Here is a 23,252-nt window from a genome sequence, read left to right as displayed (position 1 = left end):
AACAAAAAGAAAACTGAGTGGCATTGATATTTTTGCTTCACCAAAGTTGGGATTTGCAAATTTCAGGATGACAGCCCTCTTTCCGGGTACTATGATATATACCATCCATTAGACGTGTATTTAATATATGATATATGGGCCCAGAAATGTAGTCAGCTGCAAGACAAAGTACCTTACTGTCAAGTGTGTCAGTGCCCAATGAGCCATGTTCAGGAAGGACATTCAACAACTTCCATACTTCACTCTCTGTTAAATTGAAATATACAACTTTTACTAAGCATTGCATTTTTTCTTATAACTTCAATAGTATTGGAATCAATGCTGCCCATATTCTACCTTAGTGCATTGACCCTGTTTACAAAAAAAAATCATTAAAATAATTGTCTATATCAAATGGTTTGGTTAAAAACCTGCCATCTGATTCCACAAAAGAAAGGCTTCCAGTTTCCTTTATCATTATTTCATTTAAGGTTCTCCAGAGTTCTTTACCGTCTTGTTTTATGGCATTTATTCTTTTTTATAATATTCCTTTTTCTTTTTTTTTACTCAGTTTTGTCACCTGGTTTCTCAATTGACAATATTTTAGTGTGTCTTCCACAGAACCTGACTTTGCTTCTGTAGGCTTCATCTCTCTTTTTCATGAGATCTTTCAAACACTCAGTCAACCATAGCGCCGGTCTGGATTTGACAGTACTCTTCTTCATGGGAACATGTTTGTCAAACACTCCAGATGTTCATAAAAATATCTGAAGAAGCCTCTCTCCTGAGTAGCATACACATCAACCCAGTTTATATTTCTGACATCTTCCAAAAAACATTCAGAAATGAATTTCTTGTACATTCTTTTGTGTATAATTTCAACCCCACATTTAGGGATCTTGGTTTTCCTGGTAATTGCTATCATGTTATGGTCACTGAACCCCACAGAGAGACCAGTTTAGTGCAGTGCTAAGGAGTATTTATGGTCAATGCATGTAGCAGATGCATGGCCAGCACTGTTGGTAAAGACTCTGGTCGGTTGAGAAAGCATCTGTGATAGGTTACAAGCGTTAACCAATGACATCATTTTCTTTTTTATTGAGCATTGACTTGCAAGCCAGTCGATATTCATGTCCCCTACTAAGAAAATTTCACCATTCACATCTGCAGCTCTGTCAGTTGGCTCACATAAGTCATTCAGATATTGAGTGAGTATCAGTTCAAGGAGGCCTGTAGAAACAATCTATCACTATTGGCTTCAGGTGAGGCAGATGTACTCTAACCCACAACGATTCTAAGTTGCAGGAAAATTATTTTTGGTATATATTGCTACCCCACCACCATGTGTATTTCTGTCTCTCCTGAAAATCAGAGGGGGTCTCAGACGCAGCCAAGATGTGGATGGTGTTATGCTGAGTAAGACAGTTCATGTACCTTATTTCTGACACTGCAGATATTCAGATGAGCCATCATAAGGCCCTTTGTTGGAGATGTTAACATGCTGAATTTCATGATTTGAAATATGTCTTTACATTTATGAGGTTGTAACAAAATATGGTGACATTCAGCGGTTTAAAAGAAATCATGTAAAGTAATAGAGAATAAGATTGTTTGTTAGTCATTGTCAGTGTGGTTGTCTCCAAATTATCCATCAGCAGTAGAGATAGTACATGGAATAATCCTGCCTCCATGATCCATTAGTCTGCACAGGTCATTCATTCATCAAACTCATCCAGTTTGTTGATGTCCCTGATGACGAGAACTTTCGCTGTCTCTGGTGTCGATCCATTCAACTTAATGAATACTTTGCAACTTGTGGTCCAAGTCGCCTGGATCTTGTTTTGTTTTCTTAATATGCGTCTTCTTCTTTGTGAAGTGTTCAATGATGTACACGTCGGCCCCCTTTAGTTTCCTTCCTTGTTGAGGAGCACATACTTTTTCTTTCTGTTGGTGAAGCCAAAAGATCATATGTGTAATTCAATTTAGTGAATATAAAGGTGTTTTAAACACCCTATCGGTCCTAAGGCTTCTCCGTGTGCCATCTATACCACCCATTATTAAAACAGCTTTTTTCTCTTGCTCTTACAGGCGTTCCCCTGAAGCCTCGTAGAGAGATGAGCTTCGTGGAAGATTCGGAGGGTCATGTGAAGGTGCTGTGGGTGTCAAAGTTCAATGTCAGTGTGGAGCCGGTCATTTACATGCTCCAGTCCCGCTGGAACATAGGCATTCACCCCAGTGAAGATCATGCCTCTCTGTGGACCACCGTTGCCATGGTAACTAACCTGCAGCCTCTCACCTTTCACCCTGGGTCTTTCTTTGAGAATTTAAAGATTTAAGATACTGAGATCATAAAGGAGATATTACTCTTTGAGTAAAGAGTTGATATAAGGTGTAATGTGATAGAAATGTTTATTAACTTTTGACTGTTTTGTGAGTCATTTTCTCACATGTGCAGAGATATCATCCCATTAATGTCACCCTCTCTACACAATAATTTAGGGATATCAGTTGTAAAAATGTTGGTGCAACCCTAACCCAGATATGTTACAACATGGCACATAGTTTATTCTGCTGAATTAGAAACAATGACAGTAGAAGAGTAATCAAAGTTATAAAAATGGTTCCCTGTGCCTTTAACAGTGGAACAACGCCACAAAGTTTGTAACATATCTTTACCTCATAACTCTCCAATTTGCCTCGAATGATGAAACTTCTCAACTATGGAGATGGATGTTAGACTCTGTTTCCACCTCATCAGTCTGCTGCCTTGCTGTCTAAACCTCTCCACCCCAGCCAGTCTCCCATTCTGCCAGGGTAAACCGTATGTGTGTGTGTGTGTGCGTGTGTGTGAGCGAGTGTGTGTGTGCACTGTACGTCCACGTGTATGTGCCTGTGTGAGGTTAGGTAAATAAGCAGAGCTTAAAAAGGAACCACAGGCAGCCACAGTCGTTCCACCGACTGACTCTGAATGACTGAACGCTCATTATGGACTTAAATAGATGGCAGCTCGTGTCTGTGAGTGCGTGTGTGTCTGTGAGTGTGTGTGTGATTGTGGATGAGTAGATTTTAAGCAGTGATTACATTTGCACTGTCGGGGAGACAAAACATGTGAATCTTTAGCAATTTTAACTATAATTTGGGCAAATCGTTTAATTTCACTATTATCAGATGGAAATCCAATCCGACTGTGTTCATCTGACTTTCCAGCTCATTATCTTGTGAAACTCATATGTCTAAAAGTACACAAGGCTCTGTCATCCTTTTGAGAGGAGATATATTATGGATTTGTGAGTGATAACAGGATATGCGTCCAGAGTGGGCTTCGACTGTAAAGTCTGTTTCTATTTACAGTTACTGTAATAAAATCATGGTATCAGTGATTTCAGTATTAAAAACATATAAGACGTCGTATAATGTTAACTATTAAGCATTCATATACCTTTTGGAGAAAAAAAAAGTGCTTATTCATGTGCATTTCTTAGATTTCAAAGTATATTCTGTAAAAGTTTTACCTTTTTTGTCACCTAAGGATCAAAGTGATATAAATGTTTAATACTTGTAGGTCCCTTTTGAAGTTTTCTTGCAAACAAACCAAAGTTATGTTTACATTCACTGTTACTCACCAAAACTCATATCCCTGTGATCTACGAATGTGTTGAATGCTTTTCCTTCCTCATAAAACATTTGCAAAACGGACTTTTTTTAAAGTAAATCCCGTATTGTTTACAGCCGTGTTTACTGGCTCGCAGTCTTCTTCTTCTCTGCCTTTACTGGTGCATTTCTGTGTTTGTGTTTTCACATTAAAGCCACCTGTAGATCAGTGGAATAGTGCGATACAACTGGCAAGACAGTGTATCACGTCACCCGTGTGCACATGCCGGCGCACGTGTGTCCTTGTACGTGTGCACATTGCAAACAAAACAGGGACCACTCATAAAATACTGTTCCACATGTTCTATAAGACATCAAAAACGCCACAGTTTAACTCTGTGAGTCATGTACTAAAATAAAAATCGGTTTCAATTTGTTTAAAATGAGACATATCATTAAAACATCATAGGGAAATTTGTTTTTAATTCTGTCATGAATCCTGCAAAACCATATGCCATCATTTCATAAATGTCCACAAAAAGGAATGAAAGCTATCATATATTATTTTAGCTGTACGATAAAAGAAAATAATGAGACTCTAAATGCTCTCAAATGACTCTCGAAGCCTTTTGTAAAAAGTATTTTTCTGTCATACACCTTGTTTATCATTAATACGTATGATGTGATTGTATTTTTAGACCCTTTCTGAAGATGTGGTTCTGTCAGATCTGAGACCTCAGCGTTGGTACCAGTTCAGAGTAGCGGCTATCAACAGCCACGGCAGCAGAGGCTTCACCACACCCAGCAAACACTACATCTCCAGTAAAGGTAATACTAACACGCTGTAAACACATACTCTCATTTTCTTCAGAGAGCTGTTAGGAGTGTCTCACAGAGAGTGATGGTTCCTCCCGCATGTTTCCATAACCTATCTGTGAATTTTGATATTCTGTCATGAGACACTGAGCAAAACAGCGATTCCTGCGTTCCATTTGTGTCATTTTAAGAGAGATATTACACCTCTCTGAGGAAAAATCAGAAGCTCGGGAACGTTTCCCTTCCTCTCCTTCCCTGTTCTTTCTCTCTCTTTCACTCAAGAGTTGATGGATAAGGTACACACAGCAGGAAAACCATCAGACAGTTCATAAAACACAGACAGGAAACAGAAAATACACACAACTGCATGTGCACATATTCACATATACTGTACAGACACACACTTACATACTCACTCAGTTGGTTTTGTGGCAGAATGAAATCCCTAGTGGGTCAGTGAGACAGGGTGAAAGTGAGAATAAAACAGAAAGTCACAGACACACACACACACACACACACACACACACACACACACACACACACACACACACACACACACACACACACACACACACACACACACACACTGTAGGAGGTCCTAGCTCTAATGCTTAGCAGACTTAGGTCATATTGGTGTTGCGCCAGGATTGGCTAGTGATATGAATCCCCTGCCAGGATTGGCTGGAGCATATTTGTACGTGAATAATGACTTCAGGTTGGACTGCACTTTGGAAAATGGTTCTTTATCAGTTGAACACTTTTGGGAGATTATGAAGAGGTGTCTGAGATACCATTTTCCACCTCTGCATCAACAGAGCAAATGGTGGAATTCCTCATGAAACTGCCCTGGCAGCTCATGGTGCGTTAGTTTGCATTTTGGGAAATACGTTTATTTGCTTTCTTGCTGAGACTCAGATTAGAAGATAGATACCACTCTCAGATGGTATCAATCTTCTCATCTAACTCTCGGCAAGAAAGCAAATAAACGTATTTCCCAAAATGTTGAACTATCCTTTAAGACACGTCATATGTGTGTGTGTGTGTGTATGTGTGCTCTTGTATGTATTTTGAGGGCCTGGGTTAAAGGTTAAAGACACACACTTACACATTCCAAATACCATCTGATCGGAGTCAGAGTCTTGTGTTTCCAGTTCATTAGTCTGATTAGTCAGGGGCTGAAGGTCAAGGGTCACAAATCAGGAAGCTGGCAGATGTCAAGATGGTTGAGGTTCCTCCACTGTGACCTGGTGCTAACCATACAGAGAGATTTCGAATTTGAAAATCCGCAGGACCTGCCAGCAGTAATTATGAGGGAATGTCTGGATCAGAAAACTCATCTTGATGTCTTCATCTCATGAAACAATGGATTGAAATCCAGCTGATTGAGGGAGAAACAGAGAGAAAAAGGCCTCAGAGAAGAAGGTGTGTTTTGGTTCTGGTCAGGCAATTACTGTTGGCCCAAAGAGACACCCTGCTTGTTCCAAAAACATACTGAATGCACATACATGCACACACAAACAGGCCAGGCTTTCCAGCCCTAATATTTAGCTCTATCTTTGATCTCTGCATCTTGGGCAGCCAAGCACAGCCTGGGGCCTGTGGGAGGCCTGCCGTGGGGGATGTAGTTCTAATCAGATACATTTTGTAGTTTTAATCAAATACAGCATTGGGGTATGAGGCTCTAATGAGATACGGAGCCAGTGTTGAAAGGGCAATGACCCCAGGATTTCATCTTGGAGGCAAACAGTGACTAGTGGTGGTCGCCTTTGGTCTATGTTGTGGTAGCTACTGAAAAAGGAGGCTTCAGACTTCTCCAGTATCATTCACCTTTGATGCTGTAAATCTAATTGGCTGAGTAGACCTGAATGAGACCAAGAGGAAATTAGCCTTTTCCCCCCGGAATGGCTTTTTTATTTTGCTCTGCTGCAGCACATCAAACATCGAGTTATTAGACAATTCAGTAAAGCTGGTTGATGTGCTTTGTAGGAATCATAATCTCAACACTAATCACTCTTCACCACATAAGGCCAAATGATTAAGTGTTTTTTATATGAAATCAAGATTGCAATTTTCATATCTCATGAGCAGTGATTTTAATCTAAAGTTACATAATTAACAGCATCTTTACAAGCTGTTGCAAGTCAGAGTTTAACCACTGTTTACTCAGCTGTGGCTAATTAATGTTAATTTCGTGAGTTGGCGAAACAACATAAAAAATGAACTGTACGCTGCTGTCTGGTTGATATGCTCTGCGTGCCGACGTCTGTGCTATTTACGCTCAGCCAATTTTGTAATTTCATTGTAATTAACCAATAAATATGGCACCACTTTTAAATGTCATGATTGTCATACTGAATGAATAGATTGATGAATTAAGCTTTTATTATTGTGTCATGCATATAAATAAGCCCACCCTGCTTACAAGACACAATAGATATACACTGTATAAACCGGATATAAACAGTGCTGCATGTACATTTTCAGACAATACTGTAAAAAGAATAAGAAAATAAAAAATAAAGAAAACCAACTCAAACAACTTTCACAGCCAAAATACCTTCCTTGTCTTCAAAAAGGAATAATAATAATTCAAAAAACAAAAAAACATTTCACAATCTTTGCCTGATGAAGACCCATTAGGGTCGAAACCTTTTTCAGTCAATAATAAAAAGACTTTGGAGCTATAATCCAGTGTGTGGACACTCTACTTTCTCCTCCATTTGATTTATTTTCCTGCACCTGACTTAAATATAATATGGGATGTGCACACACTATATCTTTGCTCTTTATTACATCATACTGGGCATTACATCTGAATAATGTTAAATATACCACTAATGTAATTAATAAATGAATGAAGTATGGGATGTGCACACACTATCTCTTTGCTCTAAAAACATGTACTATATCATACTGGGCATTACATTACTGGACGACTGTGGCTCAGTAGGTAGAGTGGGTCATTTTGTTTTTGTTTGACAAGACAAATTTACTTAGAAGTTGATTTTTCTCTGACTGACTGGTTTAAAAAAAAACCCTGTGAAGACCTCAACAACAAGCAGCTGCATCATTTTATCTGATTCTGTTCATGTAGAACAGAAGGTAAATTTGTGACAATGCTTGGTACCAATGTATCTTGTTTAATACTATGCAGTACAGGCCTGTAGTTTAATTTATATTTACACTTTATATCATTATATTTGTCAGAAAAATCACAATTAGATCCTTTCCTCGAATTGTTCAGCCCTGTCACTAGACCTTCATATGATGCTTTTGTACCAGTGGGGTAGTAGATGACTGACAACAAATCTGATATTCTTGGTCATCTGAAACAGTTCAAATGAAAATGTGTTCCTATGACGATGATGATGACAGTGGTGATGATGTTATTCTGATGATCATTTGTTTCTCTGTTCATCTTGCTGCAGATCCCTCCCCTCCAGAACCTCCAATAAATATCAGAGTGAGCAACCAGACTATGGACTGGACGGGTTCACAACCAGGGTCCCATCTCACAGAAAGGTATCTAAATAGATGAAAGACAATTAAATAGATGAATCTGTTTGTGATTTTCTGTGCTGTGCTAGTTGCTATGCATCGTTTCAGTGCTGTAAGCTGCTGTTGTGGGCAATCAGTCATAAATTGTGGCCAGGAGGATAGTCGGTGCTTGACTGATTGCTCAGCTGCATGTAAATTACAGTTCATCCTCATTCAATCATATCATATCATAACATCTTTTCTATTTGTGTGCTGCAATACAAGACAAGGTTATACAAAGTTCAGCCCATTACTTGTATCAGCAACAATATTCAAATAAAACCTTTAAAAAGATAAAAAGATAAAAAAGATAAAAAATGTCTGAGCCTCTGCTGTACTCACACAGAGTAAATAAGAGATTGTAAAATCAACACTGAAAACAGCTGACAAACAAGTAGAGCATCAATTTTACTGCCACTCAGTAACATACAAGGAAGGAAGTACTGCACTTTCTAGTTCATTACTATGAATTTGTTGACATTCATGCTGTGATGTTATTTGACTTCTTGCTTTCTTCTCATAGGTCAAGAGGAAATGAGGTTACCGTGGCAGTCTTAATACGCTGGGAGCCCCCCAGGGAGGGAGACCTGCCAGTCCACAACTACAGAGTCACCTGGATGTCTCGACATAAACACACAGCACACAAACACACACATTCACTGCAAGCACACACACATACTGTGCACAACAACATGCACACACACCTTGCACACTCACGCACACCAGAACAGGGTAAAAAGGAGAGCAACAGCAGAGTGACTCAGGGGGTAAGAAGACTTTCTGTTCATTTACTCACACTAAACAGATAATATAGTGATGGACACGTGCATAATAATATCTCACTCATATCTAAATTACACATTTTTTTAAAGGCTTACATACACACACTCACATTTGTATTTGCTATACCTCTTAGGACCTGAAACTTGCTAACCCAACCCTTTCCCTAACATTAATAACTCTTTCAGACAGAATATGTGCGTACACCGTGAATCTACTCAACGTATGCTCGACCCATATTTGACCCATTCATTTGAGACAGCTTTCAATCTGTTTTTTCACTGTTAGCAGAGACTCCAGTCTGCAGAATAGTTTCAAACACTTCACTGCTAAACCAGAGAATTAAACTGTACAACACTGAATAATTACCATATCAGTTTCACCTCTCTTTCTGTCCATATTCACTCACTTTCTATTTCTCCCTCTCTCTCTTTGTGACAAGTCGTTAAATGACGTTTAAACATTGGCATCACTAAATTAATTTCCATTCCTGATAGCAATGCCAATGCTGGGCAGCCACCAACACACATCCAACCTAACTCAGGAGGAAGGTCATAAAGCTAAACCCCAGAGACGGATTTAATGGTGTCACTCTGAATGGGGTATAACCTAAAACCATTTTTTAAAATGTACCCTAAAACAAGTCTTAAAGGATACGTTTACAGTTTTCCAAGTTCGTCTTAAAACAATAGTCAGGTGCCCAAATAAACATTGACACATGTTTTTTTTTGCTGTAATTGTTTCTCCTGTTCCTATCAGCCATTAAGAAATCCCCTCATAATGTACTTTCACTTTAAGTGATGGGGGACAAAATCCACAAGCCTCCTAGTGTACAAAAATGCATTTAAAAGTTTATTTGAAGATAATATTAGGCTGTAGCTGTCCAAATTCATCAAATCAAGTCAATACCTTGCAAGGTTAGTCTTTTTACTGCCAAATTCCCTTTTTTGTTACGATTCTTCCACTGCAGCTGAACAGGAAAACACTGTCCATCAAGAAACAGAGAGGGATTTTTTTGCGAAAAAGACTGGAACTGTGGACAATATCCACTTTATTTGCCTAACCTGTTTTAATGTTCATATGGGCACCTGAATATTGTTTTAAGACAGATTTGAATATTGTGAACCTAACTTTTAACCCTAAAACAACCTCTTTGAAGTGAGCACCAAAATGTCCCCTACTTTGAATCAAAATCCTCAGTCTGTAGGCCTAAATTCACATTGGTCTTACAAAGATTGAAATACAGGAACGCAAACACCACATAAAACACAGATCTATAGCTGCACCTGAGAGCTTTTACTAGGCTTTTAAACCTATGCAGCACACACACATGCAAACATTCCTGTTTGTATTCTGGTTGTGATTACTGCAATGATTTTACAGGCCTCTGCAGTGCTCAAAGAGAACAGGTTCTGTAAATAGCTACTGTGTGCTCATGGTGGTTTAAACTGAAACTAGAAATGCATTTCCTGCGGAAAATGCGTATGAATGCTGACAGCTGAAATAACTTGCAAAGCATTGCTGCAAATACAACACACTTGTTCAGCCTCCTCATGTGTACAACGTTGCAGAATTTGGTTACCATGGTATATTACAGGATGGGGATATTGGTGCCATGATTTAGTATGTCGTGCAGATTCTCATGGAGAACTTCTGTAACAATTTTCATTTTATAAAACACAACAGAAATATCATGTTATAATGTTACTTTACTGTGGGTAGAATTATATCAAATGTTACACACTTGTGCAGTGTGGCTTTATGTACAACATTCCCAAATTTGGCTGCAATCCAATTTAGTATTGCAGAGTTCTGGCCCGTTAAAGGCATCATCCACACCTTCAAAAGTTTTGCAATCAGTTACAGTTTTATCTGACATTATCTAAATATGGTATTTAGCAAGTTTTGTGAGGATTAGATGAAATATGTGCCAACAGAAGCAAAAAATCCTAAATGGTGGAAATTTAGGCGCAAATGGGCGTGGCCTATATCAGTTGAATCAGCATTGTTCAAGGAAGACACTGTGCAAATATTGTTTTAATACACCTCACGGTTCATGAGTTATGTAAAACACGTAAAAACTGACCACATGGTGACGCTATTGGTCCCATGTTTTAATATGTTAAGCATTTCTACATGAGACACCTGTCCATGTAGTATGAAGCACTTTTAGTTTTTAAGATACCACCTTGCAAACATTCCTCCCAAAGACTTTCTGTCATGGACTCTATTGGACTTTTTGTGTTTCGGGGTTTTTGGTTTTGTTTGTTGCAGATGAGAGATTGTAGTGTTGTTTGGGTATTTGAGTTGTATTCATGTTTACTCTGTGGCGGTTCTATGCAGGTAGGTTTATTATGAAGAGTTTTGTGTTTTCTGGGTTTTGGGTTTTTTGCTGTATTCCCTCCTATGTTCCTGTGCTCGCTTTGCCCATCTACACACCTGCCCTGCATCTGGCATTGTTAGTCCCACCCTGCTCTGTGTTTCCCCACACCTGCCCTGTATCATAAATAAACCTTTGAAGAACATTTGAGCCGTATATTTTATGCCCAAGGGAAATTCTTCAAATGTCTTGTTTTGTTTGATCAATAGTCCCAAACCCCAAGATATTCAATTCACTGTGATATTACATAGAGAAAACCAGCAAATCCGCATATTTGAGAAGCTGAAACCAACACATTTTTGGCATTTCTTTAAAAAAATAGTGAAACAATCATATGAAATTAAAATATAATTGCTGATTAATTTTATTCCAATCAATTTAACATTGTAGCTCTACTTCAAACTTTGCACATATTACATTTTTGACATTTTTACTTGGCTGTAAACTAATCAAAAGTTCATAATCATGTGTTTGGTGCACATCTAGGACTAAAGAGGCCTAAATCACCTGACTCACCAGAAAGCAGCTATTGTATTGGTATCTCAGATAAATAATTACATTTTGTATTTAAAAGATCACTTAAGCATTTCATTGTGAAGTCCTTGTTGACTGGAATAATTAGGAATTAGGACTGTAACACAAACTAGAAAATGCATGAGCCCTGTGAATGGGGGCATTGTCATCCTGGAAGAGACCACTCCCATCAGGATAGAAATATTTCATCATAGGATAAAGGTGATGACTCAGAACAACATTGTATTAATTTGCACTGACCCTTCCCCCTTCCCCAGTGGACCCAAACCATGCCAGCAAAATGCCCCCCATAGCATAACAGAGCCACCAGATCCCCTCACTGTAGGGGTCAAGTATTCAGACCTGTTTCCTTTAATTTGTCACCCGTCTGTATGTATGTATGTATGTATGTATGTACAGTATGTATGTATGTAAGTATGTAAGTAAAGTTAAGTAAGTAGAAAAGCTTAATATCTTAAAAAGTATAAAAGTTATACAAATAAAAATTAATAGAATATAGCATAAATGTCCTTAAAGAGCTGAACATATTGATATATGAATGGATTCTGTAAATGAAAGTATGCAGAAGTAGTTAACCAACGAAAAACGTATAGAAGAAAAAGAATAATAAAGCTCTGGATAACAATAGTTATTGTTTGCTTTCACACAAATACCAATTTAATAATCTCATAGCAACTTGTGTAAGTTTTAGGCAGAGCATCACACAGGTACACAGGAAACTCACATTTAACACTCTTTTAACATATCTATTCTTAATGTTACACCTTAAATTATTGCAATTAATTCAAATTAGAGAATGCACTTCTGAAACACCTGTGGCCAATAAAAAATTCCTGCAAATAGGAAATAGGAATACAAAGCGGAAGTATGGCATCTTAAATTAAGGATGTGGATTTATGCAATGAGCAAAATATAATGAAGTGATGGCCACTAAAGTTATAAATAATTTGACATTTATTGCAGTTTTCAAGATGTGGTTTTATGATGTTACATGCTGACAGTATTTAAATATAATAACTATATAACTTTATAACTAGTTTTGATATATTCACCCTAAAATCATTGTTTGGCAGGCTTCCTCGTTTCTGAGGTCTTTTGCAGACATTCTGTGCATATGTTCCTTGTGAATCTGAAAATGCAATATCGTGCTGAGACAGACATACCATTATCTTCATGGGATATAACTTTGTTAGAGTACTATGACAACATGTAGGCTTTGCAGCACTGGAATAACATGACAATGTAGCCACGTAGATTGATTGACAACAGAGAGATGTGGCTTTCCTGCATTTGGATAATGTGTTTAAGTCAAATCAAAGCATCTGGGAACAAGGGCATTAGTGAGTGAGTGTATCAGTTATCATGGTTTAAAGCATAAAATCTGTGTGAACTAGTGTTATATGACTGATATTTTGATGCTGATTCAGTACTGTATCTTCCAACTTAACATGCTAATGAGGTGAGAAACATGAGACCAAGGGAATTATGGGATATGAAGTTATTTTAGAGTGAGTCATTGTTCTCTCATTGTTGCTTAATTCACAAAGAAACTGCTAACATCTTAAGAAATTCAACAGATTTCTTAGTCTATGCTTGAAATTATAGTTAATGCAGCAAAAACAATCAAGAGGGTGGATCTTGCCGTTATGATTATAGGTGTGATTATGATGTAAAATGTTCAAGAGTCCAGTCAGCAGCACCAAAATACCCATAATCACATTAAACAACACAGGTTTTACAGCTTTGATGCAACAGTTATGATTGCCCGTGTATTGACTGAACATTTTCCTTCATATTTGTTCAACATTTAGAATAAAAAAAACCCTACATTTTCATGAAAGTACTCTTTGCACAGGATTCTTTAGCTTTAGAGCCACTTAACTGCTGAAGTATAATGTGAACATTCACTTCAAGAAAAGAGAAAAAAAAATAAAAACATAAACATCAGAGCTTCATGGTTTTAATGCAAGCCCACTCATATGGACTTAGCTATCCTAAGTAGTGATGGCGATCCCAGACTGAGCCTGGTGGAGCCATTTATCTGTAGTCTGGTCCTCTGTTCTGCTTGGCTGGGAGGCCTGGAATTTAAATGAGGCCCCCTAACTAGTGTTTGCTACTTACAGCTGCATCTAGGCAGACACAGAGACAGCAGCATCACAACAGGTAGGAACCAGAAGAGCATATTTGTGCTGTGAAAACTGTATGTCATATTGTGGAAAATTCAGTATATTTTATTGCTCACCATTAAGATGATACATCCCCAAGATTTTTTATAACAAAAAATTTGTGTCAGTCAGGAATTTATGCAGGACTGGAGGGATGTAGCAATAAACCTGAAGTTAAAGGGGAAATTGGAGGAAGTATTCAAACATGGAAAAACTTCTGCTGAATCAGTGCTTTTAAATATACATCAGTTTCTTACATATAATGTCCACTGACATTATGCACTAAAATAGAAATCCAGACTTTTCTCTCTGTGTGTCACAAATACCCACACGCATGCACACACACACACACACACACACACACTCGTACAGCTGTACAGGCCATATGTTATGTCTATCTTGAGCATAATGGAAACACATTTATACAAATACGTTTTGTCTGCAGGTCACCAAGGAACTGCTTTTAACTTGCTTTTGTCTCATTCTGTCACAAGTATACATATATATATATATATGTAGAAACACACACACACACACACACACACACAGACTTGTTATCATCCAAGCATCTCTTTGTTGTGACTAGCTCAGGTCCACACAGACAGACAGACCTGATTGACTAAGAGCCTGTTAATAAGCTGTCAGTCAAACAGCAGGCTAATGCAGAACAGGTCTGGATGTCAGTCACAAGGCTCGGCACATACATACATCTCTCAGGATGGTGATGATGATGATGATGAGGATTATGGTGGCAGTGAGAATGATGATTGTGATTATGATGGCACTGATGATGGTGGCTATAGTGGTGATGCTGATTATATCACTGCAAACAGGACCAAAAAGCTAAAAACAACTTGTTTCTATAATCCATCCCATTTTTTAATATGTTATAGGCGCAGTGTGAGCTGTGGCTGCAGGGTCTGCTGCCCGCTACTTCTTACTTCCTGTCTGTCCAGACGGTGGCCTACTGGGGTCAGAAGAGGCTGAAGAGTCCCAGATCCCAAATTGTTTTCACTACAGTCACTCATACAGGTAAACAAAAAAACCCAAAACATCTTCTTCTTCATAGGGCTGGATGGTATGACCTAAAATTTACATCATAGTATATTTAGTGTATTTGACAATAACAATGTTTATCACTGTATATACTTTTATTCTCACAATTCCAGTAGAATGTGATTTAACAATAAAGCAATACAGGACTGGGTTAGTAATTATTTATTGTTAATATCAATTAATTATTAATATGCTTTAGTGTTGTGAGTGAGTTTCATACATGGTGGAAGTGTCTGAGTGTGTATGGCTGCAGTTTACAGGACACCTTCAGTTTTGGGTGAATGATTGTGGTTTTATATTGTACAAATCCACTATTTTCACCATTTTCTGAAAGCAATCTTTCTCAACAGTCTGGATGAGCATTCAGGAAGAAGCACAAAACCTCCAATAGGTGTACTGTACAGCTTTGTCTTGCAAGAATATAAATGGTAACAACAATAAATAAAAGTGAGAGGCCTAAGTAGCCCAAAGTAGTTTGAACTATAGGTGCACAGTTTATGTTGCTGTGATTCAACCAGACAGTCATACCTTCTGTAGCAACCGAGGAACTCTACCCTAAACATAGACTCTAGTCCATATTTCTGAACATTTTATTAACTTGCCATGCCATTAATAAATACTGTTTATGCAGTCCACAGCACCCATTTGTTAACAGAGCCATACATTATTGAGTTAATGATTTTTCTGTTAGTTCAGAGCTGCTGCGTATGCTGACTGTCAGCATATTCTGTCCACCTACAGCTGCACTTTTTAAACACATTGACACACACAGAGTACGGCGGAAAGAGGCGATGTTAATGGTCGTCCAGGCAACAGAGGTATTTATAGGTGACCTGTCGGTCGGCCCAGCAGAGGATTATAGCCAGCTGCAGCTCAATTATCAAACCACATACCAACAATTTTATAAGAAACATATTGCCAAGTATTAATATTTGACACAATCCATATACAGTATTAGTCTGGTTTCTCTCAGTGCTAATGAGGGTCAGTTATGCCAGATAAAGCCAATTAGTGTTCCTGAGTGAATGAAACAACAGGAAAGCTAGCTACCAGCTGCATTCTCGTCACCACTTTATGGTATTCCTGGCACAATATATAACATTTATGAATTCCATGTGCGATATAACATATATCCAGTCAGTCATATGATGTGTTCTTGTGAAGTTGACATTTTTCAGAACACTTACTGCATAAATGTCGCTTGTTAAGAGCAAAATAGTTGTAGAGGTTTTTAGAAATCAGTTAATATCTCCTGCATCCCAACTTTTACGTTTTTTTTTTGTGGGTTTGTAGAAAATTTTCTGACCACATAAAAGGGAGTTTATGTGGAGGAAACAAGATTTGTTATTAATGAGCTTTGACATTCAAATTATTTTTATTTCATACGACCCTGTTTGTTTTCATTCCAAAGAAATGCGTTCAAATTGGCCAAACTCTGAAATTTTAACATTTATTATTTTTTCCTCTCCTCTCCTCTCCTCTCCTCTCCTCTCCTCTCCTCTCCTCTCCTCTCAATCCAACTCCACCAAAGGAGAAGACTTCTCCAATGAGCTCCCCTCCTCCTCCTCCTCCTCCTCATCTTCATCCTCCCTTCCTTCATCGCCTTCTCTCTCATCGTCCTCCCCTTCTTCCTCAGACCTCCCACTTTCATCTTCTCTCCCTCACCCCGAATCCCCCCTTAACCCCGTCACCCCTGGTGACCTACGCCTGGAGGTTGCTGCCCCTCATTACCATAATGATCAGCTGCAGGTCAAGGTGTTCTGGAAGTGGTCTTACCACGGTGAGTTAAATTTAAAACACTTAACAACTTAACAACACCCTGAAGACGAAAAGAAAAGAAAAACTGTGATAGAAATCCCAAATCTCATAATATTTTTATATTGTTTATACTTATGAGAGAACTACTACCAAAAAATGTATTTCTGTTTTTATAGCATTATATCAATCAATAAAGAATCAAAACAAAGACGAAGAATTACTCACATTGCTCTATTAATTACATGACCAAAGCTCAGCCAATAGCAGACGGTAATTTCATGTTGAATGTTTGATTTTAAACAGATGTAAGTGTGGTGTAAAATTGCTCTTTTAGCCACTGACCGCACTTATAACAAGCTTTTTTGTCTAATTCTTACTTGTCTTAGTAGAGATTGAGCTGGGGTGTGGGGCTGTAAAGCCCACTGAGACACTGTCTATTATATTGGGCTATAGAAACAAACTTGGCTTAACCTGACTTCAGCAGGTACGTAGGCACATGGACAGTGAGATGGGACACATTCCTTTTGTCCTGATTGTGAGTCTGTCATTATCTACAAAGAGCACGGTGCTTTACTGATTCATTTATGCTAAATCCTAGCATATTTTTAGTAGAATAAGCAGTAAATAAAAATATGGCTAAATTGTTTTTTTACCTGAAATAATGCAAAGAGGAGTTTGCATGTTCTCCCCGGGCCTATATGGGTTCACTCCGGGTTCTCCGGCTTCTTCCCACAGACCAAAAACATGCAGGTTAGGTTAATTGGTGAATCTAAATTGCCAGTCGGTGTGAACGTGAGTGTGTATAGTTGTCTGTCTCTATACTATATGTTAACTCTGTGATTAACTGGCGACCTGTCCAGGGTATACTCCGCCTCTCACCCAATGTGAGCTGAGATTGGCTCTGGCTCTGCAACCCGCGACCCTCTAGAGGATAAGCAGTAAAGAAAATGGATGGATGGATGGAATGCAGCGAGGGTGGATGCATTTATGTGTTTTAGGGCCCAACCGATACTTGATTTTTGGGGCCAATGCCGATACTGATATTAGAGAGTAAAACAATTCCAAAATCGATATATCAGCCAATAATTGTATACATACAGATTATATACATAAACACATGGGGTGTGTGGTTATCAAACACTTGTGACAAATATATGTAATGGAGGCATGATATTTTAGTTTAACAATAAACTTTATTTTATAAAATGACATCAGTGCACTGAAACAGTAAACTTCACTGAGAATTTAATAATTATAAATAACTATAAATAAAAAACACATAGAACAAAGAAAACATATGTACATATATATTAAACTGGAATTAAGAAAAAATAATCAAATATACATAAAATTCTGCCTATATAAAAAAATTTTTAATTAAAAAATATCAGTGCATATTGGACAATATATACAGCGATACCGATATAGGCCAATATCGGCTGATAATATCAGCTGACTGATATATCGATCAGGCTCTAATGTGTTTGCGCAGTCACGACAACCTGCAGCAATAAGACAGGCAGACTGTAGCCCAGGAGGCAAAATACTCCTAAATACTGCTCACTGCTCACTGCTGCTCCTTTAGCTTATTGCTCTGAGCACATGGTAATAATTGAACGGTACTCAGATGAATATATCAACTTTTTTATGTACTCCTCTCTCATGTAGATTTTGGCATAAGAGAGCAATGTTCAGAGATTTTAGAAAGAAAATCAACCTGAAAGTACAAAAGTGAGAGGACAAAAACACGATTTTGAAAAGTGATTCCCACTTTTGTACTGTGTGTCTGATCTATTTTGTTTTGTTGTATTACAGCCAGACAGAGACACCCCGGTCCATACATTTTGCGGTGGCGTCCACATACCTGCAGTGCTAATGTTACAAGCACAGAAAGAACAACAACTGTGCAGGTATGTCTACCCCGGCTGTTTTTTGTGTCAGTGTGTTCGTGAAATAGTGTATAGGTGTTTTGTTACTCTGTGAGTGTTATTATTGTGTGTCTGTGTGTATGTGTGTATCGGAGATCAGATTTCATCACCATAACTCAGATCAGTCTGGAATGCTCTCATCCTCTGTCTGTGTGTAACTTTGTCTCTCTGCCATCATCTCTCTCCGTCTCTGTGACTTTTATCATAACTGCGTCAAATCTCTGTCTGAGATATCCCAGATTTCTGTCTGTTAAACTCAGCTTTTTTAAAGAAACAATCAGAGTAACTTATAAACTAACAATACCAGAGTATGCACCATGAATTTTTACATTTGCTGTGGTGGATTGTCTTCTTGAGCAAAGAATCTCTTGTAAACTTGTAAAAAAACCCCAACTTAACATTACAACCCCCAAAAAGTTATAGAAGTGTGCATAATACACTGGTAACTGTATTGTATATGTCAAAGTTTGACTGGAAAATGATCTATAGGAAAATACACAGTGGAAACATCTAGTAATGACCACTAACCATTTAAAGTGTTACCAAAATTAAAATAGGTGAAATAAAATATCATTTAAATCAACATTAAAACCCTTTTCCTTCTGAAACGGCACCTTTTAAAAACCCAAATCATAAAGCGGAGCGGCAACAGAGAGAAGCATTTCAAAATATGAACTGGTATCAACTCTGCCCACAGCACTTCATCAAACTGAACTCACTACTATTGTACCACTGGTGACCTGTTGTCTAAAATGATCACAGGCCTACTGAGTTGATAAATATCAATGTGCTTTGTGCAATTTGTTGAGGTCACAGAACATGATGTCTATTCATTGAAGTTTGGGGCTTTTCAAACAGTTGCACCATCTCTCAACATTTGAAGCTGCCAACCTGCAAAGCTGCCAAATACAGCTTTAAACTCTAGTGTTTATTTCAACATGGAGTTAACAAGCTGCTTATATGAGACAGGTTCCCAAACAAAAATAGTGGTAATGTGTATATTTTAAGGGACCTTGTAATAGGTCAAATTTAACAAGCAGCTGTGTGCAATTTACACTATTATGTCTCTTTAAACACTGTTGTTATCCCTAACCTGACTATATTTTTTTCCTGCAGGGTACCCATCACACCATCACAGGCCTGCTGTTTGCCTGTAAGTACCGGGTCACCGTGGCATTGAAGACTGACCCGGGATCAGAGGCTGTTGCCTGGGTTACGACCCCGACTTGCTCTTCCATCACGGTCAGAGGAGGCAAAGCTTTGCCCTGCAACACTGAGGGTAGGAGGAACACACACACATACACACACACGTGACGTGAATGCAGTGATCTACTGACCTGCTTTAATCCTCTAAACCCTTAACCCCTTCTTTAAGAACTAGCTTTTGCCATTTGTGATGTCTTTTTTTGGGAACATAAGACCCCAAACACGGAATACACATTTACACATACACTGAAACTCTATATATTGTATCACAATATTCCAGTAGTCTTCAAGGTTTGCCAAACATTTTTTATGCACACAGTCAACTACTTTAATGCAGTGGATGGTTGCCTTCACATAACTGTGTTTATGGTCAAACTCTGACTAAACTCTGATTACGGGATTTTCTACAAATTTACTAGTGTGGTTATTTTAGCATAAAAACATCATTAAACCTACTGAGAAATCATTTAGAAAAGTATTCTGTAAGTGAGGGAAATGTTGTGTGTTCTTTGTGCCAGAGCGCCTCCTGGCAGGCAGAAAGGTGGTACTGCGTCCAGAACGACTGACTGCAGACTTCAAACAAGTTAACGGCACCCTGCTCACCACATTTCGCTGGAGGATGTCCCAGCATGCTCTGGAGCCGGCAGCTGTCGAGGGGTTCCAGTTCACCTGGACGATGCAGTCAGGGATTACCATGGCAACCGAAGGCCAGGAGGACACTCTTATCTCTCAGACACAGACAATCGCACCGGTGAGACAGACAGAGAGGTCTATACAGTGACTGAATTATCAAGTGTTTGTGTATGAAGTTCCTTTTTTCCCTTTATACTTTAATAAGTCATTGTCAACATTCAAAGATCTGAAGAAGCATAAAATATAAGAGGTCATTTCACAAATGTTGAATAAAAGTAGTAAAATAAAGTAACATCATGAAACAGCATTTACCTATAATAGAAAAGGTGACGTACTATATTTTTCTTTTCAACAATTCCCATGAACAGACTAAAACTAACAATGAATTGACGCTATTCTTCTGTGGCATAGAAATTAATTGTTATCTAAAAACTTTTAAAAACTTACCATTGAGCTACACTGTTGTTCTGGGTGACATATCCCTTTGTTACCATCAACATGGGAACTGTAGTTTATATTTATTGAGTTAATCCCACCTACACTGTCCTGTTGCTGAAAATAGAGCACCAAATGTGTAAAAGAGTTGTCTCCAACAAATACATTATTTACAACTGTATGAGTAATGTTTGCAAAAAACTACAGTGCCAAGGAAATTATTTAGCCTCTTTTGAAAATGAAACTATATATACATGACACATTTTTAAAGATTTGTATTGGAAACACTGGGCTTCGTGGTTGAGCGTCACAGATGGACTAAAACATTGTTGGTTTTAGTCTTTTCATGGGATTTGTTGGCAATAAGCAAAACACAGAATACCATCAGTCTGTAACATGTTATTAGGTTATTTCTGCTTTTACCTCATTGAAAGACTTGTGTAGAAGAAATAGTGTGTGTGTGTGTGTGTGCATGTGCATCTGAATTAACCTTGTCTCTCACTCCTCAGTCTCAGCGGTCGGTCATAGTTCAGGGTCTCCAGGGTGACAGTGTTTACCAGCTGCAGCTCCAGGTGCTAACAGCAGGGGGCAGCAATGGTGCTGCAGTCTCCAAGACCATTCACACTCCAGTGATTGATTCCACACTGTGACAGGTAGTGTTGCACTCTCACCAGCGCACAGTAATAGCTGCACTTTTAATCTGTTATTTTATAAAATAGCTGACATTCCTTCATGTTTTGAGAATATGTTGTTATGAATGGATAACACTTCATCTTCTGCCCGCTTTAACCTTGCCAATCATTTCCCCCAGGTCCCAACCTTACCGTCGCCGTCTGCTGCACCACTGCCATCTTCACCAACACCCACTTTTTTACTGTCTTCCAAAGTGCAACAACATTTCATTACAGTCCAACTTCAGAAAACGTGACCAAAGCTGTAAAATAAAGAAAGTTCCTCTTTATAAAGTAGATCACTTACTCATGTGACAGGTGTTTCCTACTCGTATTCTGTTTCTCTTATACTTTAATCACTTTTCAAACATCAGGAAAGTTGTGCGCTTACTCATATGAAATAAAAATCATTTGTATTTCAGTCATGAATCTGTCAGCTGATCCAAGTCAATATTGTTTTGTAAGAAATGTAAAAGATGTCAGTTTAAAAAGCTCCCAGTACTCACAGGTAGTCTCAGCAGTGAAGTCTGTATCTCTATAACACACTTCTCCTTCTGTTTTCTATTAGATCTGCAGCATATTTCTAAATAATTCATCATGGCATTAGTGCCACAATGCTGCAGCATTGAAAGACATGTATATGAAAAGTGCTCCGCTGCATATGTTCATGTTCAATGTTTAGATTGGACTAATAAGGTCATTTCTAATCACTTGACATCACTGGAGCCAAATGACACATGTAAAGAGACATCTTATGCCTGTTGTTGGTTTTTTTTATCATGCAAGTAGAGAATAATATAGCACTGACCTTATGTACAAATAGAAATGTATAGCAATAGAATGACTGTGTTTATTTCAATGCATTATCTTTGATGTCAATGGGTCTGTGTGCTGAAGCCTGGAAGTAAGCTCAAAAATATTTTAATGTTTTGTTTTTATGTTAAAAAAAAGCTTTTTTTAACTAAAATTTGTCTGAATTTGCCTGTTTGATATATTGTTGGCCTGCTCCAGCATTAATTTGCATCATGCTACACCCAAACTGTGATATGTGACATTTCCACACAGTTAATATAGCTATGCCTGTGGTAGAATAAGGTGTGACATTGATTTGAAAAGTCTGAGAATTATTATATTAATATTCTCTTTATGTACCCTTGTATTTGTTTACTTTGACATTTTACTGTTTATAATTTTGTACTTCATTCATTTACTTATCGACTGGTAGTTTTATTTATTGTTTTCCTGTCTTTGTTTTTTTGTAATTAAATGATATCTAGATACAGTGTGTTTTGTCTCAATGATCTGGCAATAACTGTGTGGTTGAAATTGTTATAAAATTTTATTTCTTCAACATTTTCTCTCTTGGAAAATGCAAACTTTAGAAACCTCACTCAGGTTTCTTAGGGGTAAATGACAGCGGAGTGGAAGTCAGGGCTGTAGTTCCCATTGAGGACAATGAGGTCACATACACATTATGTGTATTTTAGATGCTGCATTGATATTAGATCCAATATTCTTAATTTTGGATACTTTTAGGCCAACCCATGAATGAATAATTGATTTAGAACTTGCCGGTCAGAATTTAATCATGGGTATTGTGAATCAAGGTCTGAACAGGTATTTGGAAAATAAAATGGAGGCTACAGAAGATAGGATAGATTGAAGTGTTCAAGTCCCCTTCCACTCAAAAATGTGTTTTTTCTCTTGTTCAGGTGGATGTTTGAGCTTCACTTCAAAATGATGTATGTGCAGAGTTTGACACTTTAAGACTGTTTTCACATTC

General features: G+C 38.0%; 1 protein-coding gene across 1 annotated transcript in view; it reads left to right on the top strand.

The window, feature by feature from the left end:
- Window positions 1-22,749, top strand: part of anos1b (anosmin 1b) — a 53,373-nt gene extending 30,624 nt beyond the window's left edge. Inside the window, exons 5-15 of the mRNA XM_067596457.1 lie at window positions 2,068-2,252; window positions 4,269-4,398; window positions 7,815-7,908; window positions 8,447-8,690; window positions 14,676-14,814; window positions 16,370-16,618; window positions 18,412-18,506; window positions 19,641-19,803; window positions 20,249-20,481; window positions 21,308-21,451; window positions 21,610-22,749. Coding sequence (XP_067452558.1) covers window positions 2,068-2,252; window positions 4,269-4,398; window positions 7,815-7,908; window positions 8,447-8,690; window positions 14,676-14,814; window positions 16,370-16,618; window positions 18,412-18,506; window positions 19,641-19,803; window positions 20,249-20,481; window positions 21,308-21,448 — 1,673 coding nt within the window. The 3' untranslated portion in view covers window positions 21,449-21,451; window positions 21,610-22,749. The remainder of the gene's footprint in view (window positions 1-2,067; window positions 2,253-4,268; window positions 4,399-7,814; window positions 7,909-8,446; window positions 8,691-14,675; window positions 14,815-16,369; window positions 16,619-18,411; window positions 18,507-19,640; window positions 19,804-20,248; window positions 20,482-21,307; window positions 21,452-21,609) is intronic.
- The last annotated feature ends 503 nt before the right edge of the window (window positions 22,750-23,252 follow it).

This window comes from Thunnus thynnus, chromosome 8 (genome assembly GCF_963924715.1).
Source record: "Thunnus thynnus chromosome 8, fThuThy2.1, whole genome shotgun sequence".
NCBI lineage: Eukaryota > Metazoa > Chordata > Actinopteri > Scombriformes > Scombridae > Thunnus > Thunnus thynnus.
The sequence above is the reverse complement of the archived record's forward strand: the minus strand, read 5'-3'. Positions and strand labels throughout refer to the sequence as shown.